The sequence below is a fragment of the Barbus barbus genome (genome assembly GCF_936440315.1).
Source record: "Barbus barbus genome assembly, chromosome: 22".
NCBI classification, from domain to species: domain Eukaryota; kingdom Metazoa; phylum Chordata; class Actinopteri; order Cypriniformes; family Cyprinidae; genus Barbus; species Barbus barbus.
The window spans coordinates 19,358,945-19,380,905 of NC_136750.1; the positions used below are offsets into that span (position 1 = coordinate 19,358,945).

The window sequence follows — 21,961 nt, forward strand, 5'->3', positions numbered from 1 at the left end:
TGTAGAAATGAGCAAGAATACAAAGAATACATGATTAATTTTATCATTGTATTTTAGGTATTATATCCTCCAAGGACAGCTGAGACACACTTACGGTAACAGGGTAACAGCCAGTAAACTGTCTCTAGATAAGCTTAAATAAATGCAAGATAACATCATACCTCTTCCTCCAAATCAGCTTCACATCTTTTGTGACTATATGAGCATTGTGGACTCTGCTCTGAGTTTCCACCTGTAAAAAGCACCACCTCAGAGATAAACTGTCCTGAGCAACAGCCACAAAGTCTCGATATAATGCCAATAAAACACAAACCCAATATTTAGAATCAGAGCTCTATCTCACATGTAGTGAGTCAAGTGTCTCACTTTATGACCCAACCAATGTCATAACTGTTGTTTTACATCAACACAGCTTCTTACAGTGTTTTGGAAAATCAGCTGGATATTTAACCACACATTGCGTCTCTGAGCCCATCCACCTGGAGCTTCCACTTCATAGAGACGCTCTCTTTCTTCTTCGTGGATCTCGAGATACTTTTTGCAAACTGTAAACAATTATTTCAACAAGTTGTGTAAGCTTTGGGTGTCAGGTTTCTATTACATAAATAATCACAGATAAGAGCCAACGTAACCATTCTTATCAGTTCAATGTTTATCGATTTGTGTATTCTGCACGCACACGGAACAATTATTTAGGAGATTTACTTGCATATTTAAATGCAATTTTCAAAATTTTGCATATAGCAATGATATCTGGTGCTCAGATTTGGCTGGAGAACCAAACCGGTTCCTCAGTACATCGGCCCAAAACATAATGGCCCACCCCCATGTTTTTATGATAATCTAAAGCCAAAGGACTACCCTTTGGTTTGACTGACCTCTAGTATTCATTCATGAGAATACTATCACATTTCAACACTACCATTTAAAAGTTTGGGGTCAGTAGGATTTCTTTTTTAAGAAATTAATGCAAGGACACAATTCATTGATCAAAAGTGACATTAAAGACATCTATAATGTTACAATAGATTTATATTTCAAATAAATACTGTTCTTTTGAAATTTCTATTCATCAAAGCATCCTGAAAAATGTATCATGCTTTCCACAAAACATTTAGAAGCACAGCTCTTATCAACACTGACAATAACATTTTTTTTTTTGAGAACTAAATCAGCATATTAGAATGATTTCTGAAGGATCATGTGACACTGGAGACTGGAGTAATGGCTGTTGAAAATTCAGCTTTGCCATCACAGGAATAAATTACTTTTTACAATATATTACAATAGAAAACAATTATTTTGAATTGTAATAATACAGTACAACATTAATGCTTTTACTGTATTTCTGATTAAATAAACACAACTTTAGTGAGTATAAGAGACTTCTTTCAAAAATCTTACAAACCAAACTTTTGACCAGTAGTGTAAGTTACATTTGTTTTTTAGTTGAGCACTTTATATTTTTACCCTTTACATGTAAAAAAAACTCAGCTAGAAAAAAAATAAAAGTGAAAAGTTATTAAAAATGATCAAGCATGATCAATAAATAATCAATCAATCACAAAAACAATTATTTATTGTTTTAATATGATTATGCTATGCTTACCAACCCAAACAAAAAATGACATTTTTTATACTAGTAAACAAACCACCCACCACAAGTCTCTAGAAATTAAAAATACCCTTTTTTTGATGGTGTAAAACCCTACTGCTTCTCCATTTTGCCAGAGAGAATTTTGCCATGTTCCCACAAGGAATAGGCTGAAAAAATATAGGTCTTCTTCGAGAGACCTTTCCAGAATTCCAAAATATAACTTCCAAATATAGCAGGAAGAGTACTCTCTCCATCACTGATTCCACCTGGAATAACAAGAATCATCAGAGGCTTCATGGAAAAGTGACAATGTTAAGAATATGAAATTTCTGGGCAAAACATTTTGTTTGCAAGGTTAATTGTTACTCCCTAACAAAAGTCCACATCTTGATTTGTTAGATGTCTTCAAAACATCACCAGGCCACCATTTGCCTAGCATGTACAGAGCAACCACTAAAAGAGTAGGTTATATATTATCCAAAATGAAACAGAATGACAGAAAACAGGTAGTGAAATGAAAAACGCAACATGCGCAGGACCTTTGGTTTCATCCTCAGGTGTGATAAATCACCATCTCTCAGAAACACAAGTCGACCAATGTTCTCTCAAGTTACTTCCACCTGTTCTAACAATTAACACACTTTAAGGAACTGAAATGAGGAATTGAATCATGTCTGTTTCAAATTAGTGAGCTGCCTACCCATACAGCATTTTTGGCCTTCATAGATGCCGGTTAGGCAGGCAACTATTTATGAGACATAACTAAATTCACTATTGAATGCAAATGTACATGTTCCGGTTTTTTTCTCTATGTGGAAGGGTGATAGGGCCAGCACCATCTGACTTGATACTGGACAGGTATTCGTCATATCCTGTGCTCAACTCGCCATAGTGCCACACAGGTATATCCACTGGATAGGGTTTCACTTGAAAGGCAACATTTGACATGTTTTACGCAGTTAATAACATGGACCTTTAATTTCTCTATGACATTATGGCACACTTTTCAGCAATGCTAAATTACTTAATTAGCCGCACTTTACTGATTGTGGGCTTATGTGACTGTTGACAGTCTGACTGACTGGCGAGCATAGCGCGAGAGCATATTTGCATGCAAAACAAACCTTTAAAATACTTTTTTTTTTTAAAGAGTTTTAATGAATGAATACGTTTTTGGAATGCTCTAATAATCAATTTTGGGAATGCTGTTAGGATGTCTGTCCTTACCTTTTAAACGACTCTTCTGTTTAGACTTGGATTCCATTTTGATAGTTATTTGACCTTTGAATGTTTCTCAACACTCCTGCGCCATCTAGTGACTATAATGTATGAAGAAAAGAATTAATGCATAAAAATGTTCAGGTCTTCGTGTGGCCTACCTAGACTGAGCAGACACCCACTATACATAATGTATAAAATTCAGTGTTGCATTTTAGCCTGGCATATATGCAACTTGAATATAGTGTCATATTAATGTATCATCATCATCATCAGGATTTATTTCGGTCCTCATCCACATTTTATTAATACAATAAATATAGATAATTATACACATTAACCCTTAGCTTATTATACCTACCTTTCTTCATTATAATTCTAATAAAAGTCACCTTCAATACTTGGTTTTATCTATACAAAAAGCAACAACAACAACATTTCCCAAACATTTCACAACTACATTAATATAATTGTTTCAATTACTACATTTACAAATAATTTGTAAAAAGTAAACTACGCATTCTTATTTCCTTGTCATGGTATTAAGTTTATAGTGGCATTACACTGGCATTTTCAAACATATTTTGCTATGTAGCTTACATTGCAAAACCATTACACAATCAGACTCATACGGAGTCATGTTAGCCAAAACTGTATTCATTGTATATTAAATATATACAACTGGGCCCTTTCTCTGTCACCTCTGTCTCTCTGCAAGTAAATGAAACATTTAAGGATAAAAACAAACCACATTCAGTAAGTTACAATGCCAGCCAAGACCATTTCCAAACAGTGACTGTCCAGTATTTACACTATCCACAAGATGGCAACAACATCATACAAATGCGAGACACCTGGGGAAAAAAACAAAACAGTCTTTTTTTGAACAAACATGTTTTGAGACACATTCTTTTCCTGCAAAAAACATGTTTAACAACAAACAGGACAAAAAGAACAAAAATATAAGTCTGAGAGCAAAATTTGGCAAAATAATAAAATTCATGGTCATTCTCCTGTAGTATTCATTTTCTTGTTTTTACTTATGTTCTTCAGAATTGTACCAAAAATGTTAATACAATCTTATAATATAACCTTTCTTGTTCTACAACAGCCAGAAATCACGATAAAACAATACCAGACAAAACTGCATGATCATATTATCAACAGATATGACACTATATATTGTCATCTATATATGTTTTCATTCTAGATATTTGATGAGAGCCTTAAAATTTAATGTGACACAAGTGCATCTAGTTCCTTTCTGACCTTGATTTATTTTACATACAACTGCAGTAATACAGTACACTCTGAATCTCTCCTGCTATGGAAAATGCGTTCTGCATCCGTTTTATTCCCATCTCCCTTCATCTCCATTACCCATAAACCACCGACTTCCCACTGAGAAATTGCAGACATTTCTGAAATTCCTTTCACTAGGAAAGGCTAGCTTGGATTGTTAAATATGCTTTTGTAAAGCTGTGAGTTTATCCTCAAAAGGGATTGACCGTCACTCGTCTGTTGAACCGCTGAGGATATTTGGCATCAGAGCAAATATTGTAGTAAAGTAAATTGGCCAAAAGACTTGTGGTTTCTGTTTAAGATGTAAAACAGGATCTTGCTTTGCATATCAGTGAGTTTCATACTTGCTATCCTTCCTTGCTTTGTCATCAGCCTGTTTGTGTAACCCATGCAGGATTCCTTAGGTGTCTTCAATCCGTGTCACATGATCAGACATTACAAGAGGATTATGACATTGGCCTTGGCTATACCGAACCCTGGCCTACTTTGTAACACATGAAAGATGACACGGACAAAAATCATCTAGACTAAACTATTTTGTATGGTCAACTAATGGCCACTCAAAATGTCTTGATGTTTTTGTACCATAAGCTTTGCATTTATAAAATAATAAAGTAAAAAAATGCTGTTAAAATCTTTATAAATGTAACTAACTAACTAAAATAAATAAATATCCATACATTCGGTTTAGGGGGTTTTAATTAAATTAATTAATTTTAATAAAAAAAACTTTTTTTATATCTTTGTGTATGTAAAACACATGTACTCCAAGCAATTAAACTATAATGCAACAGAAACAGTTGCTTTTAATGAAAATATTTAACGAATAAAACTCAGTCATCAACCAGTAAATACGTGGTTGGTAATCTGAAGCTCAGGAGGAACTGCTAATACATAATTACAGCTAAGCTTTTTAGTGGCAACACAACAATCCAATTGATGAATCAAGGTTCATGCCATCCAAAAGAAGAGCGGAACTGCATGTTGCCTGACGGCTGCACTTAAAATGAACTCTTACCAAATGACTCAGCTTTATCTTTTTCTTGCAGAAATACTGTTTATAGCGTCAAAATGATGTTTTGTACAAAGAGAGAGAGATTTGTTTTCCATTTTCTGGGAGTATTGCAGCAAACACATTCTCTGGGGCATTTCCCCCCCTTAAAATGTTTACCCAAACAGCCCAGACATAAGGAATGTCTCAACTATTATTTACAAAAGAGGAGGAAGTGAGTACTTGATGGTCAGTGCTCATCTGCAATAAAATGTTTGGCTCCTGGTTTTGGGGGTGATAACAATAATAATTGTGATCAAACCAAGCTGCTCTGCGAGAAAAACTAATTTGCTGCACCCCTCCTGCGCTGTGTTATTTTCAGCTTGTTTTTCAGGAATCTTTTCTTTTTCTGACTGTAGCTGTTCAACCGAACATAATTGTCGCCCTCTCCTCCAAATTCCTTTTCCTGTCTGGGCTTAGATAAAATGAGAAACAAACAGTGTCATCACTATTGTTTTGCTTTTGGTGACTGCTCTGCGTTTTCTTTTTCTGACTGTAGCTTTACAGGGGCTTAACTTTTTTTGTTTTGCCAGGACAGAGGTAATCTGGGGCACTATCCTTGTGTTTAAGCTGTATTTTGTTTTTTGTTTTGTTTTAAAAAAAGATGTATGATTATAAGAGACAGGAATGTAGGAAAGCTCTTATTCCTCTGTTATCAAAATGAGTAATTTAACATGTTTAACAAGTCTATTTCCACAATATATGCTCTTTAATTAGTGGATCTTTCAACAATATGTAAATGAAAAGTTAGTGTCAAATATCTTAACATTGAATTTGCAGTGAGAACAGATCCTTTTCTCTATAGTGCTTAAGATTTATTGTACAAATGATCTGGAATTGAAACCATCTGTGAATATACTAAGGATCTGTTCATTGCCCAATGAGACATGAGACATGATAAATGCTGCATTTTGACATATGGAGGCGCCAAACACAAAGTTGCAGATTAGAAGATACAAGGTCAAGGTCAAGTTTCCCTTTAGAAAACTCTGAATGCTGTTTGAGTAAGAAACTATATTTTTGGATCCACATTTCATATAATATAAAATAAAATAAAATAGTGATGCAATTTGATGCAAACAATCAAATTCCACTCAAAAATAGATTTAAATGAATATAGGCCTATATTACGTTGTAGACATTCATACCTAAATTTAATTAGGTTCATTTTAATGTACTGAATTCACAATTTGCAGGCCATTTTAAGTTTACTCAGTTCAGCCGAACAATTTAAATGCGTAAATCTAAAACAGACTGTGTGTTTGGACACCTGAATATATTTAACAATAGGCTTATATTTCAACATTATAGACTTAGGAGCCAGTCAATTTGAATAAAAAAGTGCTATTCTCGGGCAATAATGTTGAACAGTGATGACTCTGCATCATCACGAATGAATGGATTGTAATTGTAAAGCCATTCCGTCTCAATGAATGAAATTCTGCATCGGATTTTACTTTTAGCTGACAAGACTGTATGTCACTGGCAAAATATGTGCACTTCTAAAATGTGGAGCTGGCTAATGTTTGAATATTTTGATAGAGAATTGATTACTAATCGTTATCGTTGTGGATGAAAATGGGATAAATGTGAAGGTTATAAAAACCCATGCTTTATTAATAGCTCCATCAATTCATTCCATTTAACAGCTCCATGTGCCAGAGACAACGTGCTACGAATTCCAGCGTTAATTGAATATGAATACGAGTGAGTAGCGTATAAAAGGCTATACTGATCTTATCTGAACATACAAATTAAATTCACTTTACTCACACTGTGTTCAATCTGGGGTTTATGAAACTCGGATTGCATCTTAAAGGGCCAGTGCACTTGGATTTTAAAAATATTCAATCCGTTTTCTAGGAAATGATTAACATGGTACGGTTAACATGTCCTGAGTAGCTAACCCAGCCAAAATTATGTAGCCATACTCTTTTCTTATTTCATGTTTAGTTTCTTTTTGTGGTGTCTATCTTATTTATCTTAGTTTCCCAAAAAAAGGTTAGGCCTATACTTCCTTGCATGTAGGCTATTTTAATTTCACAATAGCTATAGGCCTAATACATTTCATTTCATTTTTTTTGTTATGCGTACAGTCAGATATTTTGTTCGTTTAGTATTTTATGGAGAAGCAGCATAGCAGAGAGAATAGCTTTAATACCACATATGAAAAAATATTATCAAAATATAAACATAAGTCAATTCAAGTCACATTTATAGCATTTTATACAATAGATTGTTTCAAAGCAGCTGTAACATTTTAAAACATTTTTGAAACATGTTAGAAGAAAATAGTGTTATTATTCACTATTTTAAAATTATTTTCATAAATATAAAAAATATTGCCTAATAAAATGAAATAATTTTAAATGTATAAGAAATGCATGTAGGCTACAATGCTGTGATTGATAGGATGCTGTAGTAGGCTACATGTAGATGGTAAACACATTTATAGTTTAAAACACATAATAACAGATCTATCTAACGCCTTAAACTTTGTTCAGTTAGTTTTTGCAAGTCAGGAGATTGATTGTTAAGAAATCTTCTAAATTCAAATGATGACGATTCCACTATAGACCTATTCTATTTATGTAAATTATGACTTTTTATAAATTAAAATGAACTGAAAATTAAATTACATTTATTCTTCAAATAAACATTATGACAGACCTGGTATAAGCATAGGCTATATGTAAACAAAATCATGCATGGCTGGAATGATTATTGTTACGAATATAGGCTACTTTCATGAAAACAACAACAACAACAACAAATTCCTGTCACCTTGACGTTTGAGATCAAATGGTGTGCTGGCGTTGGTTTAGTGCTCCAGTCCATGTTTTGGCATTCTCTCATGCCTGGCGTGTTTCTCTGCGAGAGAAGCCGAGTCTTGTTTACAGCGGTGATTCTACAGAGCGGAGACCGTCAGAAGAGTCCGAGCGCCGCCGTGGACACTTGAGAATCAAACACTAGGCTCACAAGCTATTTATATCAAACAGTTCGTGATTTTTTACGGTGCGGAAAACCAAAAACCAACGCTCTGGAGCTGCTCACTCTCGCACCTCGGCAAAATTATTATTTTTTCCTACCGCGTAACAGACCGACCGTGAGAGTGCGTAAAGACGGTTCACGCAGTTGGTGAAACCATTTTTGTCCTGGCGGATATTTTGGATCGAGCCCTGTCGGGAGGCTTTCATTCATACATAAATACTCTATCCGAGTCGTCAAGCTCCCTCCGTACATCATCAGCGTAGTTCATCACACTGGCAGATAGGCTCATTCGCATAAGGTGTTTTTGTTGGAGGAGAAAGCGCTCGTTTCGCTGGCCGTACTGCGCGTTTTCAAGAAATGGAGGCTGAAGATGCAGATTATTGGTCAAGTGAAATTCGTGGCTCCGACACGATTGCATCATTTAATTGCAGGCAAGAATAACACAGTGTTTTAATTGATCTTAATGTTTCCATTAAAGGAAAATTATACAATTATTACCAGATATCTTTTATCTACTCCCTCCTCGCCTCCCGTTATCTTTACGGGTAACTATCTGCTCATCCAAAGAAGATTCTTCTGGACTTTTTGCTTGCCTACAAGAAGTGTCGCGTCTTGCTGCGGTTTCAGCTTTTTATTTTTTGGAAAACTGATTTTTAGGAATGAGATCTGGAACAGCGAGGGATGTTTGGACCTTATTTTGGGGTCCAGTGCTGTTTCTCTCCACCATCTGCCTGTGGTCTGCGCATGGAGAAGGTAAATCATGTTTTATGTATTTTTTATGAGAAAATTACTCCATATATCGGTGCAATCTTGTTTTTTTTGAAACCTTGATTGAATCGTTTCAGTCTCCTCGCGGTGTTGATGGACTCATGTCAAGCATGATTTTACCTGCATGCGCTGCTTTAGATGTTCAGGTATAGATATTCAAAAGGGCCTAGTAACACACGACCCAGTTTATTAGGGAATTATACCTCCTACTATTAAATTGTACAATTTCCCTCAGACTAACAATAAACTTGAGTTTTTTTTCGTTCTGATGTCTCTAGGCCCATCAGTTAATTGTCGTGACATCGGATGTGTTGTGAGTCTAGTGTGCTTTATGAATTATTCATAAGCTGGATCACGTTGGTATTTAGAAGCTACGTGAGAATTGCCTTACATAAAGCATTTGCCTGTATAATATGTATATTTTAGGTCATATTCAGTCCACACAGGCTCAGTCTCAGTCGAGCATCACGCAGTGACTGTACACTGACCATGTGCTTGTCCTCAGGAGGGTCATATAGGGGAGTTTTGTAACACATTTTGCTTTATTGTCTGTAATTCTATGCTTGTGTATAAAGTTGGACGTATTCCTATTTGTTTTGTTATAAATTATAGTAATCTGAACTGTGTAAATTAATTTTAAGTTTCAAGAGACCTGCTTATTGAAATCGTGAACATTTTTATTTTCCTGCATGGATTTGTTTGAAAATAAAATGTATTTGTTCGAAAATAATTAATTTGCCATCCCCCTGAACTTTGTCAGTTTCAAATTGTACATGGAGGACAGATAAGAAATATTTAAAATGGATAAAAATCAAATTAAATTGGAAGAAATACATAAACTTAGTCTAACATTTGTAAAAACGTAATAGAGACGCACGGTGGTAAATATATCTTATATTCTGTGCTATTTCGTATGACAAGTGGAAGTACATTGGAACCATCTGCTCAGACTTGATATTTTTTAGCTTTTTTTTTAAAGCTTTCGTAAAGCTTTTTCATCTACGTGTGAATATCTTATATCAAATTAAACGAGAGAACCTGCTGATTCAGATGATACCATATTTGTAATTAAGTTTCCATGAACTTGTTAAATTCTAAACCAGAAATTTTTACTTTCTTACCTCAAAGTAGATTTTGTCTTTGGGATTATGCTAGAGAATCAGTAAGGCTTAAAGGGACAGTTTACCCAAAAATGGTCTTTCTGTCATCATTAACTGACCCTCTATGGCTTTTTGTTTTCTGTGGATCACAAAAAAGGTAGATGTAAAGCAGAACTACAGTCCCAGTAACTGTTTACTTTAACTGCATGAAAAAGATGCACTGAAAGTGAATGGTGACTGAGGCTGTCAGCCACAACATCGCCTTTTGTGTTCCACAGAATAGCACTACTTAAATGTTATAACATTAGAGAATGGGATAAAAAGTAAGTAAATTTCCTGCTTCACGGTCGATCTGTCTTTTTCAAAATGAGTGAATGTTTCGTTGGCTGAGAGACTGCAGTGTCTGAGCATTCTGGCTAACTGAATTGAGCCTCTGTCACGGTCGCAGCACATGGTAAGAGATGATCCGATAGAAAACCTTACAGTCAAGACGGCAAACCTGAAAACGAAATAAATCCCCATCGGTTGCCTTATCAGCTCAATTTGGACTAAAATATGTATGTGAAAATGAAATACCCAGCCCACAGGGTTTGGATTGGCAAGGTTGTTTGATTACCTGATAATATCTGTATTTTTGAACTACAATCACAATTGTAGTAATTGGTTGTAACTGTGGATATCACAAATATGTACTGGATTACAATTGTATTTAGACTTAGTGAGTTATTTTTTTTATTTTGGAAGGAATGTCGCCTGAATAAGCTTAAGGGAGACCCCAAAAATGAATTGTGTGTTGTGTGGCTTTTGCATGAGCATATTTGTGTATTGTTTTGTCTATTTACACACACAAATTCTTTGTTTCAGTTGCTTTTAGTAATTAATGTGATAGTGATATGTTCAATAGTTTCAACAAATGAGTCTGATGTTATTCTTGCTGTCAATTTTCATGCCTTCCATAGTTTTAAAACATCTTGTGGTTGTAGGTGGATGTATTTGTAATGTTTTTGCAGCTTTAGTGTCATCAAATGACTAATTGTGGTTGTGTGGGGGCTGCATTGTGGCATAATGAAGGTGGGCCTTTCTTTGGTTTAAACTCACATTTACATTCAAAAGGAGTTAGGATGCAATTCAAGGCCATTGACCGGAGTGGCCAGTCCCACATCCAGGCCACTGTGAATGTCAGGGGGGTCTGTTTCTCAGCACCCTGCAGAGACCAGCAGCACTGGCCCTATAGAGAGAGGGTTGTGTGGGGGGTAAGCTCTCACTCTTGGACTCCATCATTGCATTGTCCTGTGTGTGTCTGTCTCATAAAGTGTTGCAAAGACACTCCACTGACACACTGACCTCAATCAGCGCAAAAACCGGTTTCATATCTCTCTACTTTTGGGTTTGGGTCCATTTGTCCAGTTTGATTTCACTGATGTGGTACTTTCTGACTTTAAAGGGTTGATTAGAAATGAACAGTTTTGTTTAGGCTGGGTATGATTTGATTAAATAAGAATAGAAACAAATTGTAGGATGTTAGTTGACACCAGCTAAATAATTAAGGGTTATGAAGAGGATGGCAATTGGATGTTTTCAGTAGGGATGCACTGATATAAAATTTTGTCCAATACCAATAATATATATATTTGACCAATAATATGTATTATTTATAATAATTGTTATTTATTTGTTTTGTATTATACATGTCTGAAATAAATATTCTTAAATATTTTACTCCACTTAAAAATAAAGTACCAAAAACTAAAATCAATCATTTAGAGTAGTTGAATTTAGGTGCAACGTTATAATTTACAGCATGAAAAATAAATATATTTTGAGATTTGCTAAAGAGCACAGTTAAGTTATTAAATCATTAGTTTTTTTAAAGTGTCCTATTATGTACATTTACAGGTTCATAATTTTGTTCAGGTTGTCTAGGGGTTTACATCATTTAGTGTACTATCTATCTGTCTGTCTGTCTGTCCGTCCGTCCGTCCGTCCTTCTGTCCGTCCATCCATCTACTGTATTTATCTAACTTCAGGCTTATTGCAGACTTATTCCTATACTGAGTAAAAAGGTTAAAATATTCCATCCTAAATTAATGGCCGTGCTCCATTGGGAAGCCCTCTTTGGTCTTTTTTTCATCCTGTTCAGTTTAAAAATATGGTAAGGCTAATAAAATGTAATTTAGCCTCCTTTCAAGTTTTACCACAGTAAACTTTCCAAGCCACTTCTTCCAAGTATAGGGCAAACAAGCCTCCATGGTTCATTGAGAAAGAGAGGGCGAGCGAGAGGAGAAACATGAGGTTTGAAAATAGAACATGTAAAAATACGCGGCGAGGGAAACAGACTTGGTTTTGTTGATTTGAAGAGTAGCGAGTTTGTGAACTGTTTTATTGGGCTTTAGCCGTTCACACGGACAGCCTCCGGACAGCCTGGCGACGGAGCGCGAGTCACAGCATTTGCTGCTGTCAGACGCTGACACACACTCAGACTTTAAAAGGCCCAGCGAGGGCCAGCGTTTCTGAAAACTGCACCTCGTAGCTACTCCCGAGATGTGGCTAAAATCGAGATTAAAAATACATTATTCTGTAACATCCACTCCCACATTCAGCCTCGTATCTTCACAGGCTTCCACGTGTTGTTAAACGCAGGGGTTGATCTGCAGCTTTGACTGTATCCATTGCCTATGAAAAGCAGGAGAGAAATGGCTGTCACCGAGGTGAAACATTCTGAAAGGAGCAAATAGTGGGTGAACTTTTAAGTCTATCGCTGTTTATTTGATAGCCCACCTTTGCCTACTTCAGTCTGTGGTATTCGGTATTCTGGTGTTGCTCATTCTTTTCGTGACTAAGGGCACCTACATGCTAGAGTTTTCGCTGCGTCAGATGCTCCGAATCTGTTAAATTCAACAGGGATGGTTTGTGTAAGTTTCAGGAATGAACTTCAAACTTTTTCCACAGAGCATCCTACTCATCAAATGCTTTCTCTGGTGTGTTAGCGCCCCTCAGGCTAACCGAGTCTCTTCCTATGACTCAGACGCGCGCTGTAGTGACCAACGCTTCTCTTGCTCTTTTCATATTTCTTTATATCTCCCCATCCCATGTTCTGGCTCTGCTGAGTTGTGCTTCATCCTCAGTGTGGGAGCGTTCGTGCCTGTTCATCCGGTGCTGCGCAGAGCTCTGAGTCATTCCCGCTGCCCCGAATCTGTGTCACTGTGCTAGTTCGTGCCTGCATGTTCACTGCTGGAGTCGAACGATCTTAAAGGTTCAGTGAGCTGCCAGATGAGGTATATGCTTAATTAAATGTTAATTTAAAATAGGCTTGCGTGCTGTGACCACCCGTAGACCATCGAACACAGGGAGTGGTTACACTCTTACACTGACAGCTTCCCACAGTGTGAATTTTTTGTTATTTAAAGGGATAGTTCCCATGAAAATGCAAAGTCTGTTGTTACAAACCTGTATGAATTTGACTACCTACAAGGTTTTACAAACCTAAAAAATGACTTTCCCTCATGTCGTTGCAAACTGTGTGATTTACTTTCTTCTGTGAAACACAAAAGAATATAATTTGAAAAAATGTCTGTATGTATTTTTGTCCCTACAATGAAAATCAATGTGTCCCGGCGATGTTTTGGGCACAACTTAATTTCATTGTATGAGCAAAAACCGTTGAAACTTTCATTAAATGATCTTCATTTCTGTCCTGATTCACAGGTTTAAAGTCCAACCAGATTTGGAAATAAATCGCAAATCACTTTTACTAGGGATTTAAAAGGGAAATTAAAAAGTAACAGTAAAATAAAAGTATTATTTCTTATTTTTATCAATGTTAAAAGCAGTTGTGCTGCTTACTGTTTTTGTGGTAATCACTATATATATATATATATATATATATATATAGTGGTTACCACAAAAACAGTAAGCAGCACAACTATTACAATTTTTTTTATATAGGATTCTTTGAACCTAAAGTCCAAAAGAAAAGCATTTATCTGAAATGGAAATCTTTTGTAACACTGTAAATGTGTTTGTCAAGTAAATGTCAATTAAATGTATCTTTGCTGATTAAAAGTACAAATTTCTTTCAGTGAAAAAAATTCTGGAACTTTTAAACGGTAGTGTATTTCAATAGGAATCATTAAATCATTTAAATGCATCCTTGCTGATAAAAAGTACTACCGGTATTTATTTTACTTTTGAATGCTATTGTAGGTATTTTCAGTTGGAATATTACCTTGATAACTTAGATGTTCAAAATTAATGTTTAATCAAATTTACTCTTTAATTAAAATTTATTTCAGCCAATCTATTGTTGGATTTGCGTCCCTGGTAAAGAACTAACTTAAAGGATTCATGAGGACATGCCACCTAGGATCAAATGATCATATAAGACAAAATTACTTTATGGCAGTGACCATAGCATGCATTCAATAACTAACTTTCGTTTAGAAGCCCCTTCAAGTAGCGTCACCTTCCCATAGTGCCCTTCAAGACTGCAAAAAGGCTGTTTGGAATTCGTCCAAGGTTTAAACGGCACCAGCCAGACGTCTTTCAACATGCACTTATAGGCTGTGCATTTCCTGCACCTTCTTGCGGAAAACAACAAAACGCTGACATTTCGAGTTAATTACTCTTTTTTTGGCCTTATTTCAAAGAGCGCTTTGCATTAGACCTCTGCAATGGGGGTATTGAGTCATCCCCGCAGTAAGGGGGCACAGGGGAGCATGACCAAGATCCTAGTTTGTGCTCCGCAGCGCTCACACCTGCCACCTCAACTGCTGTTTAATCCCCCACATGCTGGAAGTCATCTGACCACTCGTCTGGTGCTACACTTCCCTTCAATGGCCCTCACTTCAAAAGCACAAGCTCATATGTCAGAGCCCAACTAGTAATACAACACCTCTGGCCCCCCTTTGCATGCTCAGCTAGTAAAACTCGGCCTGAAAGATGGAACAACATGGTATGTTGCTGAGGCAGAAGTTTACGAAAGATAGGGGTCAAGTAATAGTGCAGAAATACACCCACACGGGATTGTTATAGCTTAAGAAAACTTAAGCTGTCTTCAGAGGTAAAGTGAACGTAAAGGATGCAACAGACATAAATCAGGCTTATATAAGCTGATACCGATAATTATTTTCATGTTATGGTTGAAAACTGTAGAATAGCCCAAATTAAAACAGTTTTGTCTGAATAAATTAATATAACTACTAAACTAAAGCCAATTATTTTAAAATGTCCAAATAAATGCAGCTTTGGTGAGATGTAGTCTTCTTTCAAAAACATTACAATCTTACTGACCCAAAACATTTTAACAGTGGTGTACATTTTCATATTTTTGCCATATTCTTCCAACCAGTCACTGCCTTGCATCCTTAGTTCTCACATCAAATGATCTGCATAGTGATGCTCGCTTTCAAGTGGATTTGGCTCCTTATCTTGTGAGTAACTGAGCATCAAAACCAGGAAGAATTTAATGTCGCCCAACAACGCTCCACCAGATAACGGTTGAAGTGCGGGAAAACTGCTAAAATTGTGTTGTTTTCCGAGAATGATTACTCAGAGTGATTTCAGTAACCTCTGATAATCTCTTGCAGATATAAATCGGTCCCACAAGGGTCGTCATTTTCTTTCACTTTAACAGCTGCAATTAAGACGTACTGTAGTGTGGGGCTTTTGGTTTCAAATAAATAGCTGTGTATTTTTTCATTTGGAAATAAGATCTGAAGGATGGACAAATGTTTGGTGAAGCCAATAGGCTACAGACTGGATCTTAAGAAGGACAGTATGGAAGTCTTGTTTTTCCCTCATCTCTCCTAGAGGTACAGGGATTCCTGTGGATGGCCAGCAAAAGGTTATCAAATGTAAACAGCAGGAGTTGGATTTCAGGCCAGTCTGTTTGTACCATGGTGTGAAAGCCACAGTGAATGAAGGACTCTCCTGGGTTACTGTTTGCTCATGGTGAAAGACAACCATTGTAGGCAGTTTTGTTTCGCAGCTGAATTTTGCATCTTGGTATGACAACAAGTTCAGGTGACATGAACGAGAGCTGAGCATGTAACTTCTTGGGGCCAGATAATATGAACTGATTCCTGATGATTATAGCTGAATGCAGAGCTGAGCACAATCCTCTTTGGGAAAATGATTTGAGGACCTTAATACTGCTGCTCACTGCTGAGGTGCTTGGGGAAGGATGTAAGAGCTTTCCTTTGTATTATGTTTCTTTCTTTTGAAAAGTGGAATAAGCTTTTGTGACTGTTTCAGTTACTTAATTCCCAGTGTAGTGCTTCTGAGATTTCATTTCAGATGACTGACACAATATTAGTTTTGGCCAGTGTGATGCAAGTGGGTCATAATGACCGTAATTGTCATTTAATCTGCACCCTAGAGGTTATGATTTGAACAGATTAAGCCACATATGTCCTCACTCATATATCTTGCGGCCAATGAGTGGGGTTCACTTGTGTTTTTGACTACACACATTCTCAACTCAATTTGTTATGGTTTGTTTGAGTGGTAAGGAACAATTTTCTGTTAGAGGGTAGAGACTGACTGATGCTATTTTTTTCTGACCATTAATAATGCTGAAGTGTGATAACCAGTAGACTTATTTGTGCATTGTTTTTTAAAATAAAATAATAATTACTACTATATTTTGTAACTAATTACAATAATCAGCATCAGATTTTATTCTTATGTTTTTAAAATAAGTCTATGTTCACCAAGGCTGCACAATTTAAAATACCTGTTTTCTGTTTTAATATATTTTAAAATATATTTTCCTGTCCTATTCCGGCACATATTTGAAACATAAACATTTTGTAACATTATTAATGTCTTTTAAGTAATCAAAAATGTCATTGAAGCATCCTTGCTGAATAAAATTATTGCTTTCTTTCAAAAAATGGAGACGGCACTTGTAATTAAAATGTTCTTTTTGGCTGTGATTGTGCTGCATCATGTATTTTACCAAACTGTATAAAGCAGGGTTCCTCAAATCTTACCCTGGAGGGCCAATCCACTGCAGAGTTTAGCTCCAACCCTGATCAAACTCATCTGTCTGTGATTTTCTAAGGCTGTGTCCAAATTCAGGGTCTGCATCCTTCGGAGTACTCATTTGAAGGATGTTACGTCACAGCGCCGCGATGAAGGCTGTCCAAATTCGTAGGATCCTTCAAATGCGGCCCACAAATACGTCCTCCTTTTCCCCGAATTGGAAGGATGGGTGTGGTGGATCCTTTCCCGTCCTACCTATCCCATAATTCTTTTCGGCAGAGCGTAATGGCGGACGAAGCGAGCGGTAGCGGAGTGGGAGAGGAGTTTCTCTGACAAAACAAGCTAAAGTTTATGCTTCGGCTCAATGAATTTGTAGGAGAAATTAGTAGAATACTTAAAAACAAATAAAAATAGGCTATAATGGCTTACCTGGATGTGACTGTCTTGTAGTCTGATATAAAAAACTCTCCGACAACGAGCAAAGAAAGTATTTAATTTATTTAATTGCTTTATTTCTTCCAAAAGAATTAAAATGAGGAGAATAACTCTTTGTTTGTCCATTTTCCCGCTTCTTGCTTGGCGCTGCCACGGTTGCTAGGCGACAGGATATGAGCAACGGGTAAGGGAGGGAACTGAAAGAAGGGTAGGCTGTCCAAATTCACAAACACCGACTTCCGGGTTTTGCGGACGTCGGAGGATCCCTCCTCCTTCAACCGGGTTGGAAGGATCCTAAGGAGGATGCAGACCCTGAATTTGGACACAGCCTAATGATCCTGAATACATTGATTAGCATGCTCAGGTGTGTTTGATTAGGGTTACAGCTAAACTCTGCAGGAAAGTGGATCAGATTTGAGGATACCTGGTATAGAGTATTCAGTATAATACCAAAATTTAGCCTGAATAAACATGAAAACTTCATTGCCAAGCAGCAGTCAGCCATTCTCTTCCACTCTTCTTCATCTTATTTACCATCTATTTAAACCTTTTAGTGTGTTTATACTAGAACTTATCTTCCTCTAATAATTTCCAATAATTTTATTTCCTCTGCAAAGCACAAGTATAGGAACTTTATAAATAAAACCGTAGGCGAGAGAGATTTCAGAGTTTTAGTTTTTTTTCAAAAGTGAGCAATAAGTCAATATTTCTGCAGGGTAATCTTTGAAAATATGTTGTATTGCTTTTAGAAGGAAACTGTCCAGCCCGGTTGCACTGGATCGTTTAATCTGACCTGCTGAAAGCAACACTAACCTGACAGGGTGGAGAAGGGTTCAGATGCTTCTCTAACTGGCTGTGTTTACGGAAGAGCCGGATCTTTGTGAGGGGAATAGGAACTGGTTGAGCTCTTTGGCCTCGGATCATCCTGAAGGATTCAGTGTGGAGGTCAACTGGTGGGCACGTTTGTGTCAGTTGGCTTCGCTCTTCTTGTGTGGCAGCTTTAGGAGATGTGAGACCCATTTAAGCAAGTTGCACATATTTCTTATTCAGTTTGTGAGGCAAAACTTTTTTTTTCGGTGTGTGTGTGTGTGTTTTCGGTGCAAACGAATGCATAACCTCTTGTCAAGTGTTTTTCATACTTCAGTTTGGTCTACTTTTGTGTAACTGACACCATATCGCTGTCTGTTTCCCACTCTGTGTCTCCCTCTTTGTGTCTTGCCAGACCGTCTGAATTTATTAATGGATCCAACCGGAACTAAGGACTAAAGTTTCTCTTTACCAACAAACAAATTAGTCTTTGTGTGTGAGTCACTTCGGCTCTCCTCCCTCTCCCGGGATTGTGGAGGAGAAAAAAATACTGCAATGAAACAAAGGAGACATGCAGCTCCATGACTCCCAAGTGCAGCCCAAGTGCATACGGGAAAGCAAATACTATTTTCTCGTGGAGCAATGATTTCCGTTCTAATTTTGGATATGCGTAATACACTGTCAGGAGCAAATAAAGATCTTTTTTTTAAACAACGAGCTCGCTATTTTTGGAGTAACCTCAAATGGGATTTAGATTCATGAAGCGTGCCATTTTCACAGGAAATTTGTGTCAGGAAAAGCGGTTTCCACTCCTGTCAGAATAATGCACAGTAGGCAATCTGAGATTGTTGAAATTTTGACTTTCCCCCATTATTCAAAAGTTCACTGTCATCTGCACCTCGCAGAGGGCTATTTAGAGCGTGGTTGTAAAGAGAGATTGATAAGGTTGTTTCTGTGTGGGACCATGTGTTCGGGCAGCCGTGGTCGTGTTTTTATTTTTTCACGTGGCAGGGAAAAGCTTTCCCATTTGCCTCATAGAGGCCCTGCGATATTGTCTCTATCAGAGAAGGTGACCTAAGCCTCTCTAAGAACATAAAAGGTTTAGCCAAAGGAGCTCATATGTCAAGACCATTCTTCTGCTGATCTCTTTCCCCCTCCAGGACACAGCCCTTACCTGGGGCGGTTGGGGTCACTGTGCAATTTGTTTTGTTATTGTGGTGTGAATTACTCTTCTCACTGTTGTGAGAATGTAAACCTTCTTGACGTTTGCTAATGTTCCATGTGTTACATGCTCGTTTTTCATAATATTACTCATGCAAATGTGGATCATATTGGTTGGCTAAAGTTGCCATGAAAGGAAAAGCCAGCCTATCTGTTTTCTAAATGCATGTTGTTAACCTTATTTTGAATGATGCATCCATGTATGTTTCATTTTTATAAACAAAATTTTGATCAGAATGTTTATCTTCTGGAAAAACCGTCAAACTTGGTGGTGACACATCCTGGACTTTTCCATTGATTTGGTTTGCCTCAACCCCGTCCCTCCTCAAGCGATTGCAAGCTTGCATTAATTTTTAAATGCAGTGCCCACATCTCAAAATCCTGATAAGAACTGATCATTAGGACCAAGTTCTTTTTAGATCTGTTTCATCACAACTTTAAATCCAATATATCTGTAGTTTTTCCTTGAAGTTATTTCTTTTGATTATGTGTAAATGACAGATAAAACATAAAAGTATTAGTTGATCAAACATGGTCTGTGTGTATATGAAAAAATGCATGAGAACAATTTGACAGAATGTAGCTAAATGGAATGATAGTTTGCAACAACACCAACAACAACAATAAAAACAGCTTAAATAGATATTTGGCTATTGGCTGATAATATCCAATAGGCTGTGTGGCCTAATTGACATCAGATGAAAAGGAAAGTTGTTTCATGTTAAACAGGGAGAGCAAGTTATTTTGTTTTGATTAAACTTTATGAAACTTTACAGTTATTTCAAAGAAAGTATATAGAGTCAGTTTGGATTTCATGTTGACTTTAAACAGAGAAAAATAACCAGCAGCATCATTAACATGAAGTCTTAATTCTAGGAGTGCTACAGTGTCCAAGGTTTAACTCAGCAGATCCTTTTCTAAGCAGTTATAAATTAAGAGCATCCTCAGAGATTATATTTCCACTGTCCCTTGCTAATTACAACTGACAATGGATATATTTGACTCACTTCAGGCCAATCAGTTTTTTATAGGTGTCTGACCACCTTAAGTAAGCTTGATCCTAGAGGTGTGCTTTGTTGAAAAGACCGACTTGATTATGCTCTGATATTAAGTTTTAAAATGTAATAAATATTATTAAAGAACCCTTAAAAAGTTATGTTTTGATCCTGTTAGTCTAACTGTACTTTTCCCTCTTTTCCTTTCCAGTCTGTGGTCCTCACATTGATATCCGCAATGACATCAGTGAGTTCAAGAAGCTGGAGAACTGCACGGTGGTGGAAGGCTACCTTCAGATCCTCCTCATTGGAGACAAGAACAACAACCTCAACCAGGAGCACTTTCGCACCCTGTCCTTCCCCAAGTTGACCATGGTCACTGACTACCTTCTCCTGTTCCGAGTCTCTGGCCTGGATAGCCTCAGTGTGCTCTTCCCCAACCTCAGTGTCATCCGAGGACGCAACCTGTTCTACAACTATGCCCTGGTCATCTTCGAAATGACCAGCCTGAAAGATATTGGCCTCTACAACCTGAGGAACATCACCAGAGGCGCGATCAGAATCGAAAAGAACCCGGAGCTGTGCTACTTGGACTCGGTGGACTGGTCACTCATTATGGATGCAGAGTTTAACAACTATATCGCTGGGAACAAGCAGTCCAAAGAATGCGGTGATGTTTGTCCAGGTATCATGGAGGATAGCCCGCAGTGCATTAGGACCAGCTTCAATGACAACTACAGCTACCGCTGCTGGACCTCAAACGACTGCCAGAAAGGTAAGAACCCACCAACCATACTTGATCTCGCTAATGTTTGATTTATTTCAGCTTCACATCTGCTGGCGTTTAGCGTATCGTTCTTTCCTTCACATGGGATTTGAATGAATAGTGACATGAATGGTGAAACTAAATGAGGCTTAGATTGCATAAGATAAAGCTAAGTTTAGCTAAACCGATGGAGGGACACTGTTTGCTTTGCTTGGGAACTGGAGGTCTGTCTCTTTGGCAGGGTCTTGTCAGGTAAATATTTGGTTAGTGTAATCTATGTTGTGTTGAGAGAGTTATGACTAGACTGTCCACCAATTCATCAAAGGCATTGACAGTAGTTGAAAATGGAGGGTCCTGAAGACAAAACAAGGATTTCTGTGACCTAAGGTGACATTCTGGAAGGAGTCTACACTAAATCCAGCCATAAAAATGTGCTTTTGTACCCTAAATTATGTGTAACTGCACTCTTGAATCTCACCATTTTCTGTTTGACTGCTATTGAATTTGGCTGATTTATGCATTTTTGTACTTCTGTATTTATACTAGTGATGGATTGATATAATTTGGCCATAAGTTTGAGGCTCTTCTATGGCTTATTGTGCAGCAGTGATAGACCGATATATTAGCCAGGGGTGCGATTCCTGAACAACGACGTAACTCGCTGATTAACGACCAAAGTACGATGCATTGTTTTGGAAACGAACTAGCTAGTCACGACTGTTTCCT

The 21,961-nt window shown here is 37.2% G+C and overlaps 1 protein-coding gene across 1 annotated transcript in view; it reads left to right on the forward strand.

Annotated features, from left to right (window-relative positions):
• Positions 1–7,950: 7,950 nt before the first annotated feature.
• The window catches only part of igf1ra (insulin-like growth factor 1a receptor), a 101,297-nt gene continuing 87,286 nt past the window's right edge, over positions 7,951–21,961 (forward strand). The window contains exons 1-2 of the mRNA XM_079446528.1: positions 7,951–8,912; positions 20,681–21,244. Coding sequence (XP_079302654.1) covers positions 8,819–8,912; positions 20,681–21,244 — 658 coding nt within the window. The 5' untranslated portion in view covers positions 7,951–8,818. The remainder of the gene's footprint in view (positions 8,913–20,680; positions 21,245–21,961) is intronic.